An 18362-nucleotide genomic window follows, 5' to 3' on the forward strand; every position below is an offset into this window, starting at 1 on the left:
TTTTGTCAAAATCACGAATAAAATAATTGCCACAAATAATTACGGGGCAATATTTGTACAAAATCAGATCTTAAGCACAAGTTACAATATGTAATGTTGCAATAATGATACTTTGAAGATAATGAATTACCCCTGAAACTTCTCAGAGTCTGCAAACCTTTGTACACTGGCTAGATTTGGGCTGCCGTTGCATGCAAAATATTCAGTGAACGGAACATCCACCATAATGAAAATCAAAGAGCTGAAAGTGCATAGCCGGGTAAAACAGACGATTTGGCCCTATCCTCAGATTTTGAAACGATCAGCAGTGGAATTTGTTCCTTAAGGTACAAAAGGTACAAAATCTATGTGATGAAATTTTTAGATGTCAGATCACCTCTAAGTAACTCCTTCAAAAAGGACGAAATTGCGATTTTTGAAAAGTTTCAACTTTAGCAGTATTCAACTTATTTTTTTTTCAAAATTGCAGAAATGTTAGATACCACCAAGAGTTCTTTATGGAAATTTTTTGAAATTTTTTCAAACATGTCTTGTGGGCAAAACGCGCATTTTTTAGCTTTTAAGTGGCACTTTAGGTCACTTCTTTCAAATGTGCATTTTTTCAGAATCTTTTATGTAGGTTAAGCCATTTAAAAATGCAAAAAACTGATTTTTTTCATGGTTTTCCACCCGAATTGGCCAATTTTTGGCCGAAATATTTTTCCTTACAATATAAATCATAAAAGATGTCCGACTACACCCCATCAACCAGATTTTGGGCAGAATTTGTCGGTTTTTTCATAATTATGTTTCATAATTTTTACAAAGATAATTTTGATTTCTGTCATTTGGAAAACCTCTGAACCACCGTTGATAGACCCACCACCCACCCCGCCAAAATTCAAGTAGATATAGACTAATATCAAATTGAAATACATCATATAAATTTCAGAAAAATTGAAAGTCATTAACGATGCACTTTTCTTAATTTAAAAAACTTGACTTTGACAAAAATTAGTGAAAAAAATCGAAATTTTAAAAATTCTCTGGAATTTAAATATGATCAATTTTGAGATGATATTAGTCTATACATGAATTTTGGCCGGTTGGGTGACCTGGAAGGCGGTTTAGGGGTTCCCTGACCAATGGCGGAAATCAACTTCAAGAAAATATAAAAGATTGGATTATTTCCATCGTAATTTTTTTAAGTTGAAAATAAATCTTGAAGTTTACTTGCTCCATATTGCCTACACTTCTCACCGTTGAACTCATCAAACGAACATATGTTCTATTCCATCTAGTCTGGGATTACTTATTCTCTACAACCGGATCTTCCATACAAATTAATTACGATTTTTTAGTCGCAATTTTTTGTCGCGAAACATCTATCCAATCAAATCGTATCAGACAATAGACTTCATCCGATGTCAAAAATCTATTGCGGACCGATACGAAAACACTTACATCTAATTTGAGACCGGTTTTAAATCTGTAAACCGGTTCCGAATCCACACATTCAAAACAATGCATATTTAATGAAGAATAAACAGAAGCACAATCCGCTAAATAGTGTGCCTGCCTAACCTCAGTACATGGTTCTGTGATGATTTTCGACAGTTTTCGCGAGCTATGTTGCCCACTCGACGGAAATAAAAGAGCGATAACCTATCAAAATTTACACCAGATAACTACCTAGAATTATTTTTATCAGCTATGGCTTCGTAAAGAATTTGTCAAAACGCCTAGTATCTGTTTTAAATTATTAATAAGCTCGAAAGTTCACACCTTATCGTTAAAATGGCGATAGCAGCATTTTACGCGATGATTTATTTTTTAGCTGGTGCATATCAGACCTTCGGATATAATTGCAAACCAGATGAGATGAGCAAAAGTAAGAATACCTCACAAACCAAATCTAACCCCCCCCCCCTTACGGGTGTAATAATCTTGTAATTAAGTATAAACACCCCAAAAAAAAAGAATATTTCAGTATATAATATTATACCTACTGATATTATTTTAATTTGAAATTATTTGGAAGTCACCTAGATACATAAAAATGTATGGTTAAGGCGAGATTTTGACACCCCCCCCCCCCCATTTTGGCTCATTTTTTTCAGTAAAAATTCCTTATTTTTTTTTATTTTTCCAAAATGAAATTTTATTCTCAAAAATTCATCAAAAATCAAAAAATGCTACTTTTAGCACCTGAAATTTTGTCATGGTAATAAATTTTTACATGTTCTTTAGAATTTTTTCTGTCCGGGTTTAGAATTTGTTTTCCAGTAGGGATATTCTCCTCACAAGTAAGTTATTCAACTCTTAATTTTTCAATTTTTTGCACCTCACGTATATTATGTACTACCACATTAAATAAAAATAGTGATTAATGATCAATTTTAAAATTCACAAATCAGAAGGGAAAATTCACCTCAAGGTATATTTACCATTTGATCTGATCTTGGCACAATACTCACGAGTCCAGAAGGCCAAAAATTCTATTCACTCTGTTTTTCAGGTTCGCCCCAGGGTTGTGAAATTTCAGAAACCCAGGGATACTTTTACAGTGATTATTTCCCAATCGGTAAACAAAGCAATGGAGACGTTTTCTTGAAATTCTACTTGAAAGCCAACAAAGACGCTCATATATTATTTTCTGAAAGATCTGCACACTGGACTGAAGACGTAGGACGACAGTACGAAGTAATTTTAGGTGCAGCAAAAAACAATCACACGGTCATAAAAAACGAAAGAAGAGGCAAGGAAGAAATACGTCACTACGAAAGTAACATAATATCACCTCACGAATGGCGCCAGTTCTGGATTAGAATCTCTGCCAATGGATTGATATCTATGTATTGGAAAAGGCACAAGCAATACAGCATTTCTAACTTGGAAAGATCCGAATCCGTTTCAAGTCGGTTATTATGGGTTTTCCTGCGATGGTAACGAAATAGATGATTATCCAGATCCAGATAGCGATAAACCAGATGAAAGGAGTTTGGCGTTTTGGATTCATCGATGTATCAATGATATCGGTAGGTTGGACAATATTTCTGTAAAGAATACTGTGAAGTTGGCGATTGAATTGCAAGAGTGAAGTTTCCCTCTGCATGAAACAAAAGCTGACTAAATCTCAAAAAATTATATTAGATACTTGAACCAATTTGAAATTTTGGAGAAATCAAAATATTTTTATGTAGGGTACAAGTTTAGCTTGAATGCTCAAGTACGAGTAGAGTACCCATATCTCCCCTCCAGGAGCACCTCCACAGCCAAAATACTCTCTGAGTGACTTTCAACTCAAAATGAGAAGGTATTCATTGAATTTGGTCAAAATCCTCCAATATTTTTATTCGAAATCCATGCAACTCTACAATATGACAAATTCATGTCTTCTGCGGATACTCGGGTAAAAAAGGTTATTTTGTCGACATTCTTATCATTTATGATATCATTACACAAACTACAATTGCATGTAATGCCCAAGCATCCACCGGAAATAAGAATTTGATAATGAATTCGAGTTTTCCGTTATTTCTTCGTGATAGGGAACCTCAGTACATACTGAACTTTTTATGAAAACGTTCGTCGTTTTTTCGCTCGCGAGTGCTCCGTTCAGAATGCAAATTTAACACGTTAAAAATGATTTTCGGCCAAATTTCGGTGTCATTTTACGCTATTTTGCAGATATTGTTAAGCCTGACTCACACTAATGGATTCCACTGCAAAATTGATGATCGTTACTTAAGTGAAGTATGTAAGTATCTGTGTTCCAAGTATACCACACTTAGGTAGGTTATTTGTACCTACAAAATACAGCCTCTGAATGCTCGATAAAACGAAACCAACTCGTATTTTTTAGATTTCCTTCGTAAAATGTGCAATGAGAGTGTTTCTCCCTGGCACAATATCACCAATTTTTTTCCAATAACTAGAACAAATGGAACCGCATGGCTGGGATTTTACGTACAGGGTAATCAAGACGCTCGAGTATTACTTTCGGCAGAACCAAAATTGAGAAAAGCAAACGAGCCAGAAAAAGTTTACGAGATAGTTTTAGGAGGTTGCAACAATACGTGTGCAACAATTCGACGAACCAGGTTGAACGGAAATAAAACTCATTTTAATGAGAAAGGCATCATATCGCCAAATGAATGGCGCGAATTCTGGATTATTATAGATTCGGACGGATCGATTCACGTCGCAAGAAGTTCAACCGAAGAAGTTTTCATGTCTTGGAAAGAACCCAGTCCGTTTGAAATCAATTATTACGCTTTTTCCAGCTCTTCGCAGAACGAGCACATAGATTGGATGCATGATTGCAACAATGATACTAGTATGGAAACGACTTTATCTCAGACTTTTTTTCCCTAATTTTATCGTATGATGAACTTTAGTAGTAATGCAGATATCATGGTAAGATTTTTTTGTTGAAAAAAATCACTACTTTTATCACAACCTGTCTTCAACTAAATTTTTAGAAAACTCTCCGTTAATTTGTATGGTTTTTAGACCACTTTTTAGGAAATCTGCAATTTCCAAAATACAGCCGTGGGCTCCAAAACAGCCTGAACCCACCTCCAATCAACTCAGCATGTTAAAAATGGGGTGCTAAGTAAATTTCATTTCAACAACTCAATTGAGTAATTTTCAAAAATCTGCTAAGGTGCTCCAGAACTACCACTCAAAAGGGTTCGAAACCGTTTCCAATCGATTGGAGGGTCGAAAACAGGACACACACCAAATTTCAGCTCTCATGGTCTATTTGGTAAAATTCTAATTTTTTCCATTTTTGATCCAAGTTTGATTTTTTAAAAATTCATTAAAAATCAAAATCGTTTGTGAACTCAAAAATTTGATCTACTGTTTCCAAATTTGTATTTGGAAAATCAGATCGCTTCAATTCAAACCTGATGAACAATTATTTCAGCTGATTTTCAAATTCCGTGAAATAAGATTTTTTTGATTTGCCATTGAACATAAAAGGTCACAGGTGTAGATGTGACTTACGTAATTTTTCTCATAAGGATTAGAAAATTACTTACTTATTCTCATACGCGAGTTCATATTCTATCATTTTTGGAAGGACATATTTTGTACTCACCTGAAACAAAGAAAATTAAGGTGGATTAGTTAGTTATAAAATTATTGATCAATTAACAGATACTTATATGAAATAATAATGGTCGAGGGCCAAAGTAAAAATTCTGACAATCTCGACGTTTAATCAAGAGCCAGAAATGAATATTCACAAACACAGTATCATAAAAATTGTAAAATTGATTGTGAAAATCTCTCAAAAATATCAAAGGTTGATGAACCATCAGAAAACGATAAAAATTTGAAAAAATGTCCCACTTGGATTAAATTTTGCACAGACTGCTTAGATTATTGAAAAATTGAATGACGATTTGCCAAAATTGCAGAAAGTGTCATAAAATTAGTCAAATTGACCCTCCCCCCCCCATAATTGAAAATTACCAGAATTTGATCATGGTTTCTATCGAATTTTTTTTTGAAAAAATCACTACCAACTTTTTACACTAGGTACCTTTTTACAACCAAATTTTCAACCTCTTTTATCAAATGTACAAATAGGCTACCTATTTGAAAAATATAGAACACTCTCCTGCAATTCAAGATGTCTTACTTATACTCAATAAAAAAAACATCAAAATCAACTGATAAATAGGTAACTACTAGTGTATAGAAAATTGTACTAATTCAGGCAAATTATTCCGACAGAGGATCCACGTCAATTTTTTTATGAAGAAGATCTTATATGTCATCTGTTTCAAACTTATGATCATACTCGACCAACATGGATCAAGGCAAACAATACGAAAATTGCAGTTTCTTGTTGGTATGTGAATTTGGTAAGTCCCTACCTACAATAATTTCTCCATAAATCTAAAACAGTCGAATTTCACTGTTTCAAGAAAACACAGTAAGTAGGTAAATTATTTTACTGAAAATCCAGTCAAAACCTACTGAATTTAGCGGTAGTAATTTTACGACATTGTGACTTCTTGAGCAGTGAAATTTGACTGTTTCAAATTCACAGAGTTTGTTTCTGCAAAATCCTGATTCTTCTATCGTAAAGTGAAACTAACCAATTTCAATTTTACAGGATACTATGAATGATATTTTCGAATTACGCGGAATGATAAATTACGTAAGAATAACCTACGTAACAATTCTCTGAAAATTAGGATTATTCGAAAAAATATTCCTGAATTTGTACATTATTATTATTAGACATGGAAAGATGAACGACTGACTTGGAAACCAAAGGACTATGGTGATCACTATTTCATAAATGTTACAAATAATAATTTGATATGGAAATTGAAATTACAATTAACGAAGTAAGAAATGATCAACCAATCAGAATTATCAATTAGGTACCTAATACCTATACTTACTTAGTACTTACTCAATTTTAAAAATTGATATTTTTTAAAATTTTATTGGAAATTTCAGTCAAGTTTTCGCTTACGAGGAATTCATAGAGCCAGGAAATACAACATTATCAAGTGATGGAACAATAACACATATCGCACCTTTAAATATACGATCACGAATAAAATGTACCGCCAGTTCAAGTTCACAGCTCTCGGATATCTACGATTGCAAACTTAACTTCAAAATGAATATCTTTCGTGCCAATATCAGTTTTTCCCACGTAAATACATACTCGTATTAGATAACAACTTGACTAGTAATTAGATCCACTAAGAAACAACCCTTAATCATACCTATTTTCGCTGTTGCTTGTTTAAAAGAATAATTACTCAGATGTAATATCACCATGGATCATTACAAAAACTCCCCCTACAATAATACGTTTCTCGGAAAAAAACGAAACAGAATTATTGAAAAAATCCATACAAATCGACCTGACATTAAAAAGGAGTATTTCTCAGCCCAAATCTTGTAGTGAATTTGCAAGTTCGTATTTGGACATAGATCGCAATATCTACATTCTACAATCTACATATTGGTACTCAATTTAAAATACTGAATCATATTCCATTTATCAGGCAACTCATCAGAGAAACTCAGATGTCAATTGTTTTCAAACTACTCGTACAAAACATCAAACATGGCATCTCAAGATCTTTTTCAAACACTCAACTTGACTATTTTTTACGCTGACATAGTAAGTTTTTTCATTTGTCAACTTGAAAAAATAATATTACGTATCAACGATCGTGTCAATAAATATTTCTTGCTAAGTAAGGAATGAATTTTACAGGATGTTTCAGGACTGTTCCAGATGATTGGAGAAGTAAACGTGGTAAGTGGATGTTTCGTAATCGTAATGCCAATGCGATGGTTAGATCTAAAATTGTACGCGTGAATTGAGTTGCCAACTCTAATAACCGAAGGAGCAAAATGGCGGAGGATTTGGACCGAATTCAGGGAAACTATTCTTATTTAGATAGATTTCACAAGCCCAACAAGTTTCAGGAGGGGAGGAGGCCGCCTTGAAGGGATAAAGCTACCAGCCCCTACATTAGAATGCTTCCCTCTCCCCTCATCACATTTTTAAAAAATCTTCAGGTAAGGCTGGTGAAATGGTTGCTCTATCAGAGCAGCCAAAATCTGTAAAAATTATGTGAGAGGATCTATGTAGCATCCATAGAGCTGTTTAGAGTACATATTGCGACTCACAATCAGTACCGACGTTATAGAGCACTTCCCTTTCCCCCTTATTGCAGAACAATCTGTTGAGCCTTTTAAGGTAGTCTGTCTTGTCAATCTGGTCACTCAAAGTCACATTGTTCGCCAGCCTCTCGCAAGGTTATTTCTGACCTCTCAAAGTTATCAACCTATCTCTTTGCCTTACAAAGCTCATTTGTCTGACTGTCTGGTCTCTTGAGGTCACTAACCTACCTCTCTAGCATCTAAAGGTCGTTTGTCTGCCCACCTGGCGTTTTGAGGTCATTGACCCATCTGTCTGGCTTCTCAAGGTCTTCTGTCTTCCTGTCTGGTCTCTAAGGTCCATGGACCCGTCTGTGGGATTTCTCAAGGTCATCTGTTTATCGGGCCTTTGAAGGTCACTGACCTCACTGACCTACCCGTCGGGCATCTCAAGGTCGTCTGCCTGTCTGAGCCATCTCTTCAGGTCATTGACCCGTCTGTCTGGCTTCTCAGGGTCACTAACCTACCTAGTCTAGCCTTTCAAGGTTGGCAGGGTGTCTGTCTTGGCCTCTACAAGTTGTCTGTCTTCCTGCCTGGTCTCTTAAGGTCATTGACCCATATGTCTAGCTTCTCAAGGTTGTCTTCAGCCCGCCTGTCGGGCTTCTCAAGGTAATCTATCTGCCTGTCTGACCTATTTACGTTATTGAACCATCTGTGTGGCCTCTCAAAGGTCGTCTGTCTGCCTGCCTGCCTGCCTGCTTGTCTGTTTGTCGAGAATCTGAAACTTCTGGAGGCCACTGACCTACCTGTCTGGCGTCTCAAGATCGTCTGACTTCCTGTTTGTCCTCTAGAGGTCACTGACCATTGACAAAACGTTGCAAATTACACTTATCAGGAAATTACAGATAAGCTCGTTGAATAGCGATTTTTTTCAATTTTACATAATTACTTCTGCAGAGATAGGTTTAGGTACCTACCTATTTATATCCGTGCATATGGCATGAGAATGGTTTTCAATTTATTTATACCTATAGACTTGGGAGGATCATCAATTGACCTGGGAACCGAGCAAATATAACAATACATATACTTTAGACTTAGACATGCTTAATAATTCGAATCAAATATGGAAACCGGCTTATGTATTGGTCAAGTAAGTCACTCATTTTCAAATAAATCACGTATGTGCAATGTGCATCCCTCTTATCTCAAGAGTATAATGACTACATCTTTATTGCAGCAATCTATTTTACGACAACAAACCTTTACTCAGTTCAGACCATATTACTACAGTAACGTATCAAGGAAAAGTAACACTGTGGACAAAATCTATCAGTCTACAGACAAAATGCCCAGTTCTGATGAGAAAGAGACCATGGAATGAACAAATTTGCTTGCTTCGTTTTAAAACCAACGTATCAGATGCCAAATTTGACGTTAAACAAGTAAGTAAATTTTCACCTTTTAAGCTCTTCAGCAACTCATTTATAAGTACCTACATATGAGACTCATGAGTCATGAATTAGTATTTTCATGCTCAGCGTTTATTTTAATACATTACATTCATCAAGGGTGCAAAAACTGGCATTGAATCACCATGGACGGTTCATGAAATTATGACCAGGATGAATGGTAGCTTGGAATCACCCGATAATTCTATATTGCTTCACGTTCACTTACGCAGAAACATTGGTTATTTTAAATCTACACAATGCATCTCGTCTGCAAGTTTGTATCGATATAACTTGATTATTTTCCCAGAGCATTTCAATAATTCCAATCATTTTTAAGAGATGCTGATTTCATTTCATAAATACAACTTTTCAACAGGCAGCTACGAAGAAGAACTCAAATGTCACTTATTAACAAAAGTCCATCCTAATATATCTTCAGTGCAGGCGTTTGCATTCGGCCCAGGAGTGGATATGATGATCTCATACATCGAATTGGTGAGATTTCACGCATTTTTATACAGCAGAGTGTTTTTACATTGTGATTAAAATTTTATTTATTCAATTGTTTCTTAGAATCTTGAAAATGGAATACTCTTGTTGAAAGGGCAACAAACGATGGTAAATGGATTTTTTCACTAATTGAACTTCATTATGCCAAGTCAACGTGGAAATTCATCAAGTACTTTTTTGGGGTGAGGGGTGGATGCATAAAAACAATACCACGACAAGATGGCAACACTCCCTCGACATATTCAAACGACAACGGTTTCTCATCACGTAATTATTTACAAGTCATTTTCTATTGTACCCTATCACAGATTTGGGAAGACAAACGAATGGCTTGGGATCCAGAGAGATTCGGAGACCAGTTCGTTATTAAAATGGAAGAAGATGCATTATGGAAACCGTGTTTAGTACTGGACAAGTAAAAACTAGTATGTTTCAACCGATGATCATTGTGATTGAAAAGTGACTAACGTCATTAAAAATTTCAGCGAGTTGTTTCAAAAAGGCGTAAATCACGGATCTTACGATAATGATGATGTTGTACCAACATGCAACGTTGGTACGGGTCACTTGGATGTATCGTCAAATGGCGACGTGATCTGGACATCGCCAATGAATCTAGACACTACATGCAACATGGCTTTTAATAGTTGGCCATGGGATCCTCAAACATGTAGCCTTAATTTTACAACCAATACGATGGATATTAAACATTTACAAGTGAATTTATCTCGAGTAAGCTTCGTAATTTTGCAAAAGACTCTGTACTCTTTATTAGTTATTGGTATACTAATGAATCTGAATCCAAAGACAGAGTTATCCATAACTAAATCATTATGGACAATCACCAATATTACCAAAGAATTTGATGACAATTTTAGAATGAGATTTGAAATCACTTTAGAAATGAACAGTTGCTCGTTGCAGGTCACGTTGTGTTTGATATTTATAGGTTTGTATGAGCTTACTGTACGTTATCTAGTCTCCCGATTGACAATTGAATGTGCGTAACGCGTACTGCCTTCAGTATACGGATCGGCATACAGAATCCGCAAACGTACTGCAGGCAGAACGCCTACTGATCAATACTGAAAGTCAACTTGCAGGACGTCGGCGTATGCAGTTGGCGTATTTGCTTACTGAACGCGGACTGATCTCGGTAAACCTTCTTTAGAATACCAAATACTCTCAAGTTTGCGTATAGGTCTGCGTAACGCTGGCGTAACGCGTACGCTAAACGATTGAATTCTATTGGTCCATACTTTACCACCTCTCCAAAAAATAAAATAACCGTTTTTTTATCACATTTTTTCAACCGTGGCCTATGATAAGAGTTTAAGAGTGAATTAGTGAATAGTGAACTTGAAATTTGTGTGTTTGTAAAAATTATATGTGCTTGTTTTTTGGTTAGTTGTTATAATGTCAGATTAAATGACTTCCGGCATGTCCTGAATGCATCTAAAAGAGCTACCTATTAGATGATGTGAGTACTTTGAAATATTGATACATTACATGACATTTTTCCAATTTCGAAAATCATGACCAGATTTTGGGGTTTAAAATTCTTCAACAATGCTCAAAATATTTTTGTCAGAACCATTTAAGCAAATATGCATGTACGACTACGAGTAATACTTTGCAGGAAGCTTAAATATCACTTCGCGTTTACACCTACATAAACAGCTTACGCTTATTCAAGGTTTACTCATACGCATACAATCGGTATACAATCGGTATACGAACGGTATACGAACCTTATACGATACGTGCTCCATGGTGTGATCAAAATACTACATATCGGCCCGCGTTCGGTAAGCAATACGCAAACGTTCCGCAGAATGTCCACACTAGGTGAGTGAGCGTTTCAGTACGCGTATTTGCCGAAATTTGTCCAACTTTCGGCATACGCGTTTTGATGGCGTTTTTTTTTAAATACGCACACTCATTGTCAATCGGGAGCTCATATGCTTGATTCCTAATTATTCATATTACATACAATTATATAAATTCACACTCGATGGTTTCATGAAAAAAGTCAATAAATAACCGACTCATTTTACAGGAGTAAGTTTAGTGATGCTGCCATCATTTTTGATATCACCAGTGAGCAGAATTAAACTGGCATCGAAAACATTATCCTTCTTACTTCTTGTAATTTTTTTGGTGATATTGATCAATTCAATTCCTCATTTCACCACACGCGCTCCCAACTTCCGTAAGTTCAGATGGACTAATTAAATAAGACATTTTATAAAATCATCTACGTAAGTTTTCTCAATTAGGTAATTGGTTAATGTTTTGTATGTATTTCAGTGATTGGACTCGCTGTATTATTATCAACAGTGGGAATATCTACCTTCGTCACTGCCTACTTAGTACGACTAGCAAGAGAATCACATTCGAGTAATCCATCGCTGAACATGGTACGTGATAAATTTTTACTTATATCTTATGCAGTTAAGGAAACTAGGTACCTAACATTTGGATTTACAAAAAAATCTAAGAGTTTGAAACATGATCTGATATGGATGTTTTTTTAAAGCTCATTCAATTTTCTGCCAGTTGTAATGGGATACCAATTCAGTTACCATTTTTTGTATGTTTCCAAATTTAGGAATTTGCAAATCCAGAAGAAAACAAACGCGAAAATGGTACCATGAAAACAGTAGTCATAAACGCCACTACACGTACTGACAACGAATACACTGCCGAGGTTCCTGCTTTGAAAAAATCCCAAAATCAGTGGCTAAAAATAGCCGCAGTGATAGAATTATCATCATTTGCAATTTGTTCGATTGTTGTTGTATTTCTTATCGTGAGCTTGATGAGTTGAAATAAAAAATTTTAAATTTCAAGTCGATTCTGTTGTAATTTCCAAAAAGGGTAGGTAATCAAATCATAACCACTACAAAAATCACCTACAAATACGTACTTAGATTTGTCAAAGATGTAGGTACCTATTTATTGCATCATAAAATAAAATAAACTGGTAGGTCTAGATCCAGTTTACAATATTTACGAATGACATTCGCAGTGCTGATTTTAAAGGGGTGATTGGGTAATTATCCCCCCACTCCCTAGAGTCAATTTTTTTAGAAAAAAAATTAATCGTAAAAAGTGACAATTTTCCAAACATTTTTGTGGTCTTATTTTACTAAAAATGATTCGCTAGAAAACAATTTTCAATCAGTACTTAGATACCAATTTACAATAAGCTTTAGAAAATATTCGGTTTGTCTAGGGATTGATTAATTATTTCCTGGTTCTGCTTGAAATTATACACTCATCAAACGTCAATGTTCGATTGCCCAACTCAACGAAAAAAATTATTGCGCATGAAACGAGATCACAAGGAAATGTTCAATGTCATTTAAACGATGTCAACGTTTTGATAAATTGTTTATCAAAAATTTAGTACAATTGAAGCGATAGCACTGGAAAAAAAGCAATTTTTCACGATTCTAATCACCTTTTCCTCACTAATTATCCTCATATTATTTCATGTAATCGCGATAAATTCCAACTGAGATTAAATAACGTGGAATGCATCATTTACTTCCCATTTTAATGATGACTAGACACATTTCCGAACTGATAGGTAGGTACTTCTCTGCGGAATATTACAGCATTTGCATAAATTCGTAAATACAATTTAATTAAACTAACGCGAGAACTGTGAAAATTTAGTATTCAAAATGTTCCCACAGATTAACGTTATTTTTGTTATTTCAACGTTCGTCCAAGTCTTGAGTGAAGTCAGCAACATAGATGAAATTGGTAAGTTCAACATTTTTGAATACTTACAGCGGGTAATATTTTTGCAACTCCGGAGCGTGACCAACCTAACATAAAATTTTGCGAAGTGGTTGCCGATTCGTGCACCTTCTTCATTAGATAAAACACATTGTTTATTTTTATGAGCCTGGTGAGGGAAGGATTTTAAATGTATAATGTACATACATATAGAAGTGTTGGGTACCTACTACCTAGGTACGAGTTGAGAGAAAATGCGGTTCTCTCACGCAGACTTGCGACTGAGTTTTTTGAGAGTTGGCAATAATGACCATTGGCACCACATGCGTATCAAAGTATGTATTTGCCCAATTTCAGAAATGATACATATTTTCCCATGTTTCAACAATCAACATAGACATGTACTTACTTAATTCATACAAAATATTTAAGTAGAAAAAATGTTCAAAAACTCAAATTTACTCAAAAATTGGTGATTTAAAAATTCCTAATCATTTAGCAGAACCCTAAAGGTGATCTTGGATTTTGATGGCAATGACGCATGTCTACGCAGAATCTCAGATATATACCACCGAGAAAAACCACAGAGAACTAAGCTATACATGGCCCTTTTTTCATTTCTTAATTGCTCAGCATTTACTCATCACTACTGAGCAAAAACTAATTTATTCCCTCCACCCCAACGGTTCTCATATTTTGTACAATTTTCTTAACAAATGGCTGGATAGTTTAAAAGAACATTCAGGTATAATTACAAAAGAAGAGCGATTTTCCAAAACGCTCTTTGTCCATTTTTATTGAAATTGGTTTTTTAGCACTTATGCTGTACATGGTAGATGAAGTCCTACATCATCAACCTGCTCAAATGAAGTGTTAAAGGTTAAAGTCACCTAAATAACCAATTTATCAGTTTGAAAGGGAAAAGTTTTTCATTTTTCCCGTAAAATTTTGGAATATTGCTCTTCAAAATTACTCCTTTCAGACTGAGACCAATGGTGTGCCACACACCTTGAAAATACAAGTTATAGTTACATAGGTACCTATGTATCCGTGTATTCTATGAGCAAAGCCTCAATATTCTTTTAAAACTAAAAGTTTTTTTTCAGATTTGAAGGGTAATTGCAAAGCATTACATACTAACTCATACAATTACAGCAATTATTTTCCAATATCTAAAAATAACGAAGGAGAAATAAAGTTGGTATTTCACGTGAAATGCGAACGAGACGCTCACATATTGCTTTCGCCAACGCCAAACTTGCCAACATCAAAGGAACCAGAAAATGTATACGAGATAGTTTTGGGTACTGACCAAAATACATATTCAACAATCCGAAGAAAACGACTTGATGTAAACATCCAGACATATGTTGAGCCGAATATTACATCACCGGATGAATGGCGTGAATTTTGGATCCATGTATCTTCAGGTGGAATCATTCGAGTAGGAAAGAGTAGAGAAAATAAACCTTTCTTGTATTTGAATGAACCACATAAGTATCCAATCAACTATTATAGCTTTTCCAGTTATGGTAGTGTCGACGTATATTGGTTTCATCAATGCACCAGACTAATCGGTATGAAAATGATTGAATGTACCTCTACCTACCTTATTTTCACATTTATTTCAGATCGGAAGAGGTGCAGATGACGAGGATTCGATTTTTCAACATTTTCTGGACTTTACGTTTAATACATACCTATACTTACACTGGAGTAAGGGAGGCTCCTGGTCATTTTTTTGTAGTATTTACTACATTTTATAGTATGTAGGGTCAGGGGCGGTTAGTTGTCAAAAAAAAAAATGTTTTTTGAAGTTTCTGAAGCCATTTATGAATATTTCTTCGCGGTTTTGGGCTCATTTGAAAGCTTGATTTTTTGCGCATGTTTTCTTTTTTTAAAATTGAATTTTGGTCCATGTGATGAATAGTTAATGGTGGATTTAGTGTGGTACTTTTTTGTGACAACTAACAACCACCCCTGTTGTAAGTTGTCAAACCCGCATTCACTACTGATAAAAAAAACTTACAATTCAATTTTTGTTATGTATTAGTGTCGTGTATCAAGAGTGTTCTGGAATGAGAAGTGTGTAGATGGTTTGAGATGTTATCTTCTTGTAGTTCTAGTTAATGATGGAGTATTCTAGATAACGTAGGTTAGCTTATATATAGCGCTACCTCGTAATGTCAGTTCAGTTGTTATCAATCGTTCGAATAGAATAAATACTTTCAATCAATCGTGTCTCACAGTCTCAGTGTCTAACATTTTTGGCGACGAGGATAAAGAAATAGTGTCGAAGTGATCATGTTTATTTCGCGAATACAGTGAAATAGTGCGCGAACTGTGTAACATATGTAACATATTACTATTAGAGTGTTCTAGTGTTGATTTGCGTATTTTTTCGCGTAATTTTCGCGCAGTGACGTGATAATTAATTCGAGAATGTAAAACATCATTCATTTAGTGTGTTCTAGTATCAATTTTAGTGTCAAATTGCGTGTTTTCGCGTAATTTTTCAATTATTTCACAGTGTCAAAGTGCGTTATGTTATCAGGTGACCAATTCACCGAATTTCTAAATACAATCCGCCAGCAGTTAACTACAGCAAGCGCACTTCAGCCACCTCAGGTAACAGATACGTTATATGTGTCAAAATTCGAAGCATTCAATAAGAAAGAAGAATGCTTCACTCAGTATAAAAGCCGTTTCAACAATTATATCGCCACAAAGGGCATTACAAATCAAGATAGAATCAAGAAGATATTTTTGAACAGTATTGGTGAGACTCTGTATGGCTAAGCAGAAAGCATCGTAGCTCCAGATAACTTGGATAGTTTAACATATGATCAAATAGTGTCAAAGATCGAAGATCGCCTGTGTCCTAAACCGAACTCAATTGCTGAGCAACATCGATTCTTGTCAAAGTGTCAAAATGCCAACGAAACTGCCGGTGATTTTATTACAGCCCTGAGTAAATTATCGTTATCCTGTGACTTTAAATGTGAATGTGACAAATCAGTAGCTGATCTATTCCTGAGAGCGTAATTTGTTCGTGGTGTTCGAGATGATAAAGCCAGAGAAGAAATTCTTCAAGTGAGCGATATTTCTTTGAAAGATGCCATTGAGAAAGCTCAAGCAATTGAAGCTTCTTGTATCACGAGTAATGATATGAGTAAAAATTCATCTTCATCCACAGTACCTCCAGCTGTCAATTATGTGTGAAAACGCCAAAGTAGTTCAAGAGCTCGAAGTAATCAATGACCAAATGAACAACGTCATCGGTCTAGCAGCTATCGTAGCAGTTCACAAAGAAGAAAATCAGTCAATTTCAAAGAATTGGGTATTGATAATTTATGTATTTGATGTGGCCGAAACAATCACCTAGTCAAAGACTGTCCAGTTCCCAAAGATAAAGCTACATGTAAATTATGCAATAAAACGGGACATGTTTCGAATGTATGTATTTCAACGCTCATAAAGAATAAGAAACAAGTACATATGGTTGATAGTGTATCTGACGACGAACTAGAATCTGTCAACAACGTGGACCTCAATTTTTCAAGTATCCATCAAGTGGTCGAGTTACATAATCTGGCCAATGTTGACAATGTGCGAAAGTACTTAGCCAACGTTTTAGTGAACGAACAGCCAGTTACATTTGAAGTAGACTCACGTTGTGGCTATAAGTTATTGCCAGAACATGAATTTCGTAAAATGCAGCCAGCCCCTATGCTGAAAAAGACGTCAATCCCATTTTGAGATTATAACAAAGGCTTGATGTACCATTGGGTATAGCCGAAGTAAATGTTCGATTTTTGGACCAGACTTCGAAAGAAGAAGTGTATGTCGTTCCAGATCGTTTCGAAGTGTTATTAGGTTGAATATGGATCTGTCATCGCGATATTGACCTGAAGAAAATCGATAATTTGCTCGATTGTGACAATTCTTCAACCAGTTCAAATGTCAACTCCATTCATAGTTTACCAACAACAGAGGAGCTCAAGCAAAAGTTTCCAAAGGTTTTTGAACAACACAGAAATGCAAGACCCAGATATATCCGTCCACGAGAAGTTCCATATGCATTACGTGCAGCAGTTGATCAAGAACTAGACGAATTAGAACAAGACGGTTCATAACAAAAGTCAATACCAGTGACTGGGGTTCACCAGTGGTGCCAATCAAGAAGGAAAATGATAAAATTCGATTGTGTGGCGATTATAAAGTGGCAGTAAATAAACAGCTCGTCGATAATCATTTTCCAATTCCAAAAATCAGTGAGTTATTGCCTCAACTAAAAGGTGCTCGGGTATACCTACTGTCGATTAGATTGTTTCAAAGGGTACTTGCATTGTGAAGTCGATGAAGAAAGCGCTGAAATTTTAACGATCTCTACGCATAGAGGTACTTACCATGTCAATCGATTGGGATTTGGAGTCAAAACAGCACCTGGCGAGTTTCATGAGATCATGAAGAGAATATTAGCTGGTCTACGCGGCATAATTGTATATTTTGACGATATTTTAATATTTGGTGCAAACAAACAAGAATGTTTGGAGAATCTACTCGCAGTTTTGAAACGCTTAGCTGAACATGATCTCCATTTGAATGCATCCAAATGAGAATTTTTCAAGAAACGTATCAAGTACCTTGGTTATATTATCGAAGGTGACAAGATTATGAAGAATCCTGATGGTGTTAAAGCGATTGTCAATGCACCGAGGCCCAAAAACGCAGATGAAGTTCAACAGTTCCTGGGTTTAGTGACCTATTATTCAAAGTTTCTGCCAAATGTGATTTCCATCACCTGGCCTCCATGTAAACTCACCAGAAAGAACTCCTGGTTCCATTGGACAGCTGATTGTGAGTCAGCCTTCCTGAAGCTCAAGAATTTAATTGCCAGTGATCAAGTTTCAGTCCAATATGATCCAGAATTGCCAGTTGTGGTCGCATGCGATGCCAGTCCATATGGTATTGGAGCAGTATTGTCTCATATTGTCGAAGGTGAAGAGTGTCAGAGCG

The 18362-nt window shown here is 35.6% G+C and overlaps 2 protein-coding genes across 3 annotated transcripts in view; one reads left to right on the forward strand and one right to left on the reverse strand.

Moving 5' to 3' along the window:
* Positions 1-18362, reverse strand: part of disp (dispatched) — a 344626-nt gene that overhangs the window by 73979 nt on the left and 252285 nt on the right. The window lies entirely within an intron of this gene.
* On the forward strand, positions 3545-12445 carry LOC135833336 (uncharacterized). 2 transcript variants are annotated; one of them, XM_065347082.1, is made up of 20 exons: positions 3545-3739; positions 3845-4318; positions 5728-5858; positions 6113-6157; positions 6241-6350; positions 6466-6667; positions 6768-6933; positions 7026-7144; positions 7241-7282; positions 8664-8782; positions 8870-9074; positions 9201-9357; positions 9460-9578; positions 9657-9701; positions 9902-10008; positions 10079-10325; positions 10401-10542; positions 11653-11805; positions 11904-12013; positions 12205-12445. In XM_065347082.1, the coding sequence occupies exons 1-20, from the start codon at positions 3625-3627 to the stop codon at positions 12421-12423; spliced, it is 3027 nt and encodes a 1008-aa protein (XP_065203154.1). In that variant the 5' UTR covers positions 3545-3624; the 3' UTR covers positions 12424-12445. The 2 variants fall into 2 exon arrangements, with proteins under 2 accessions (XP_065203154.1, XP_065203156.1); XM_065347084.1 differs by lacking the exons at positions 3545-3739; positions 3845-4318; positions 5728-5858; positions 6113-6157 and having other exon boundaries at positions 6248-6386.

Source organism: Planococcus citri, chromosome 1, assembly GCF_950023065.1.
Source record: "Planococcus citri chromosome 1, ihPlaCitr1.1, whole genome shotgun sequence".
In the NCBI taxonomy this organism is placed as follows: domain Eukaryota; kingdom Metazoa; phylum Arthropoda; class Insecta; order Hemiptera; family Pseudococcidae; genus Planococcus; species Planococcus citri.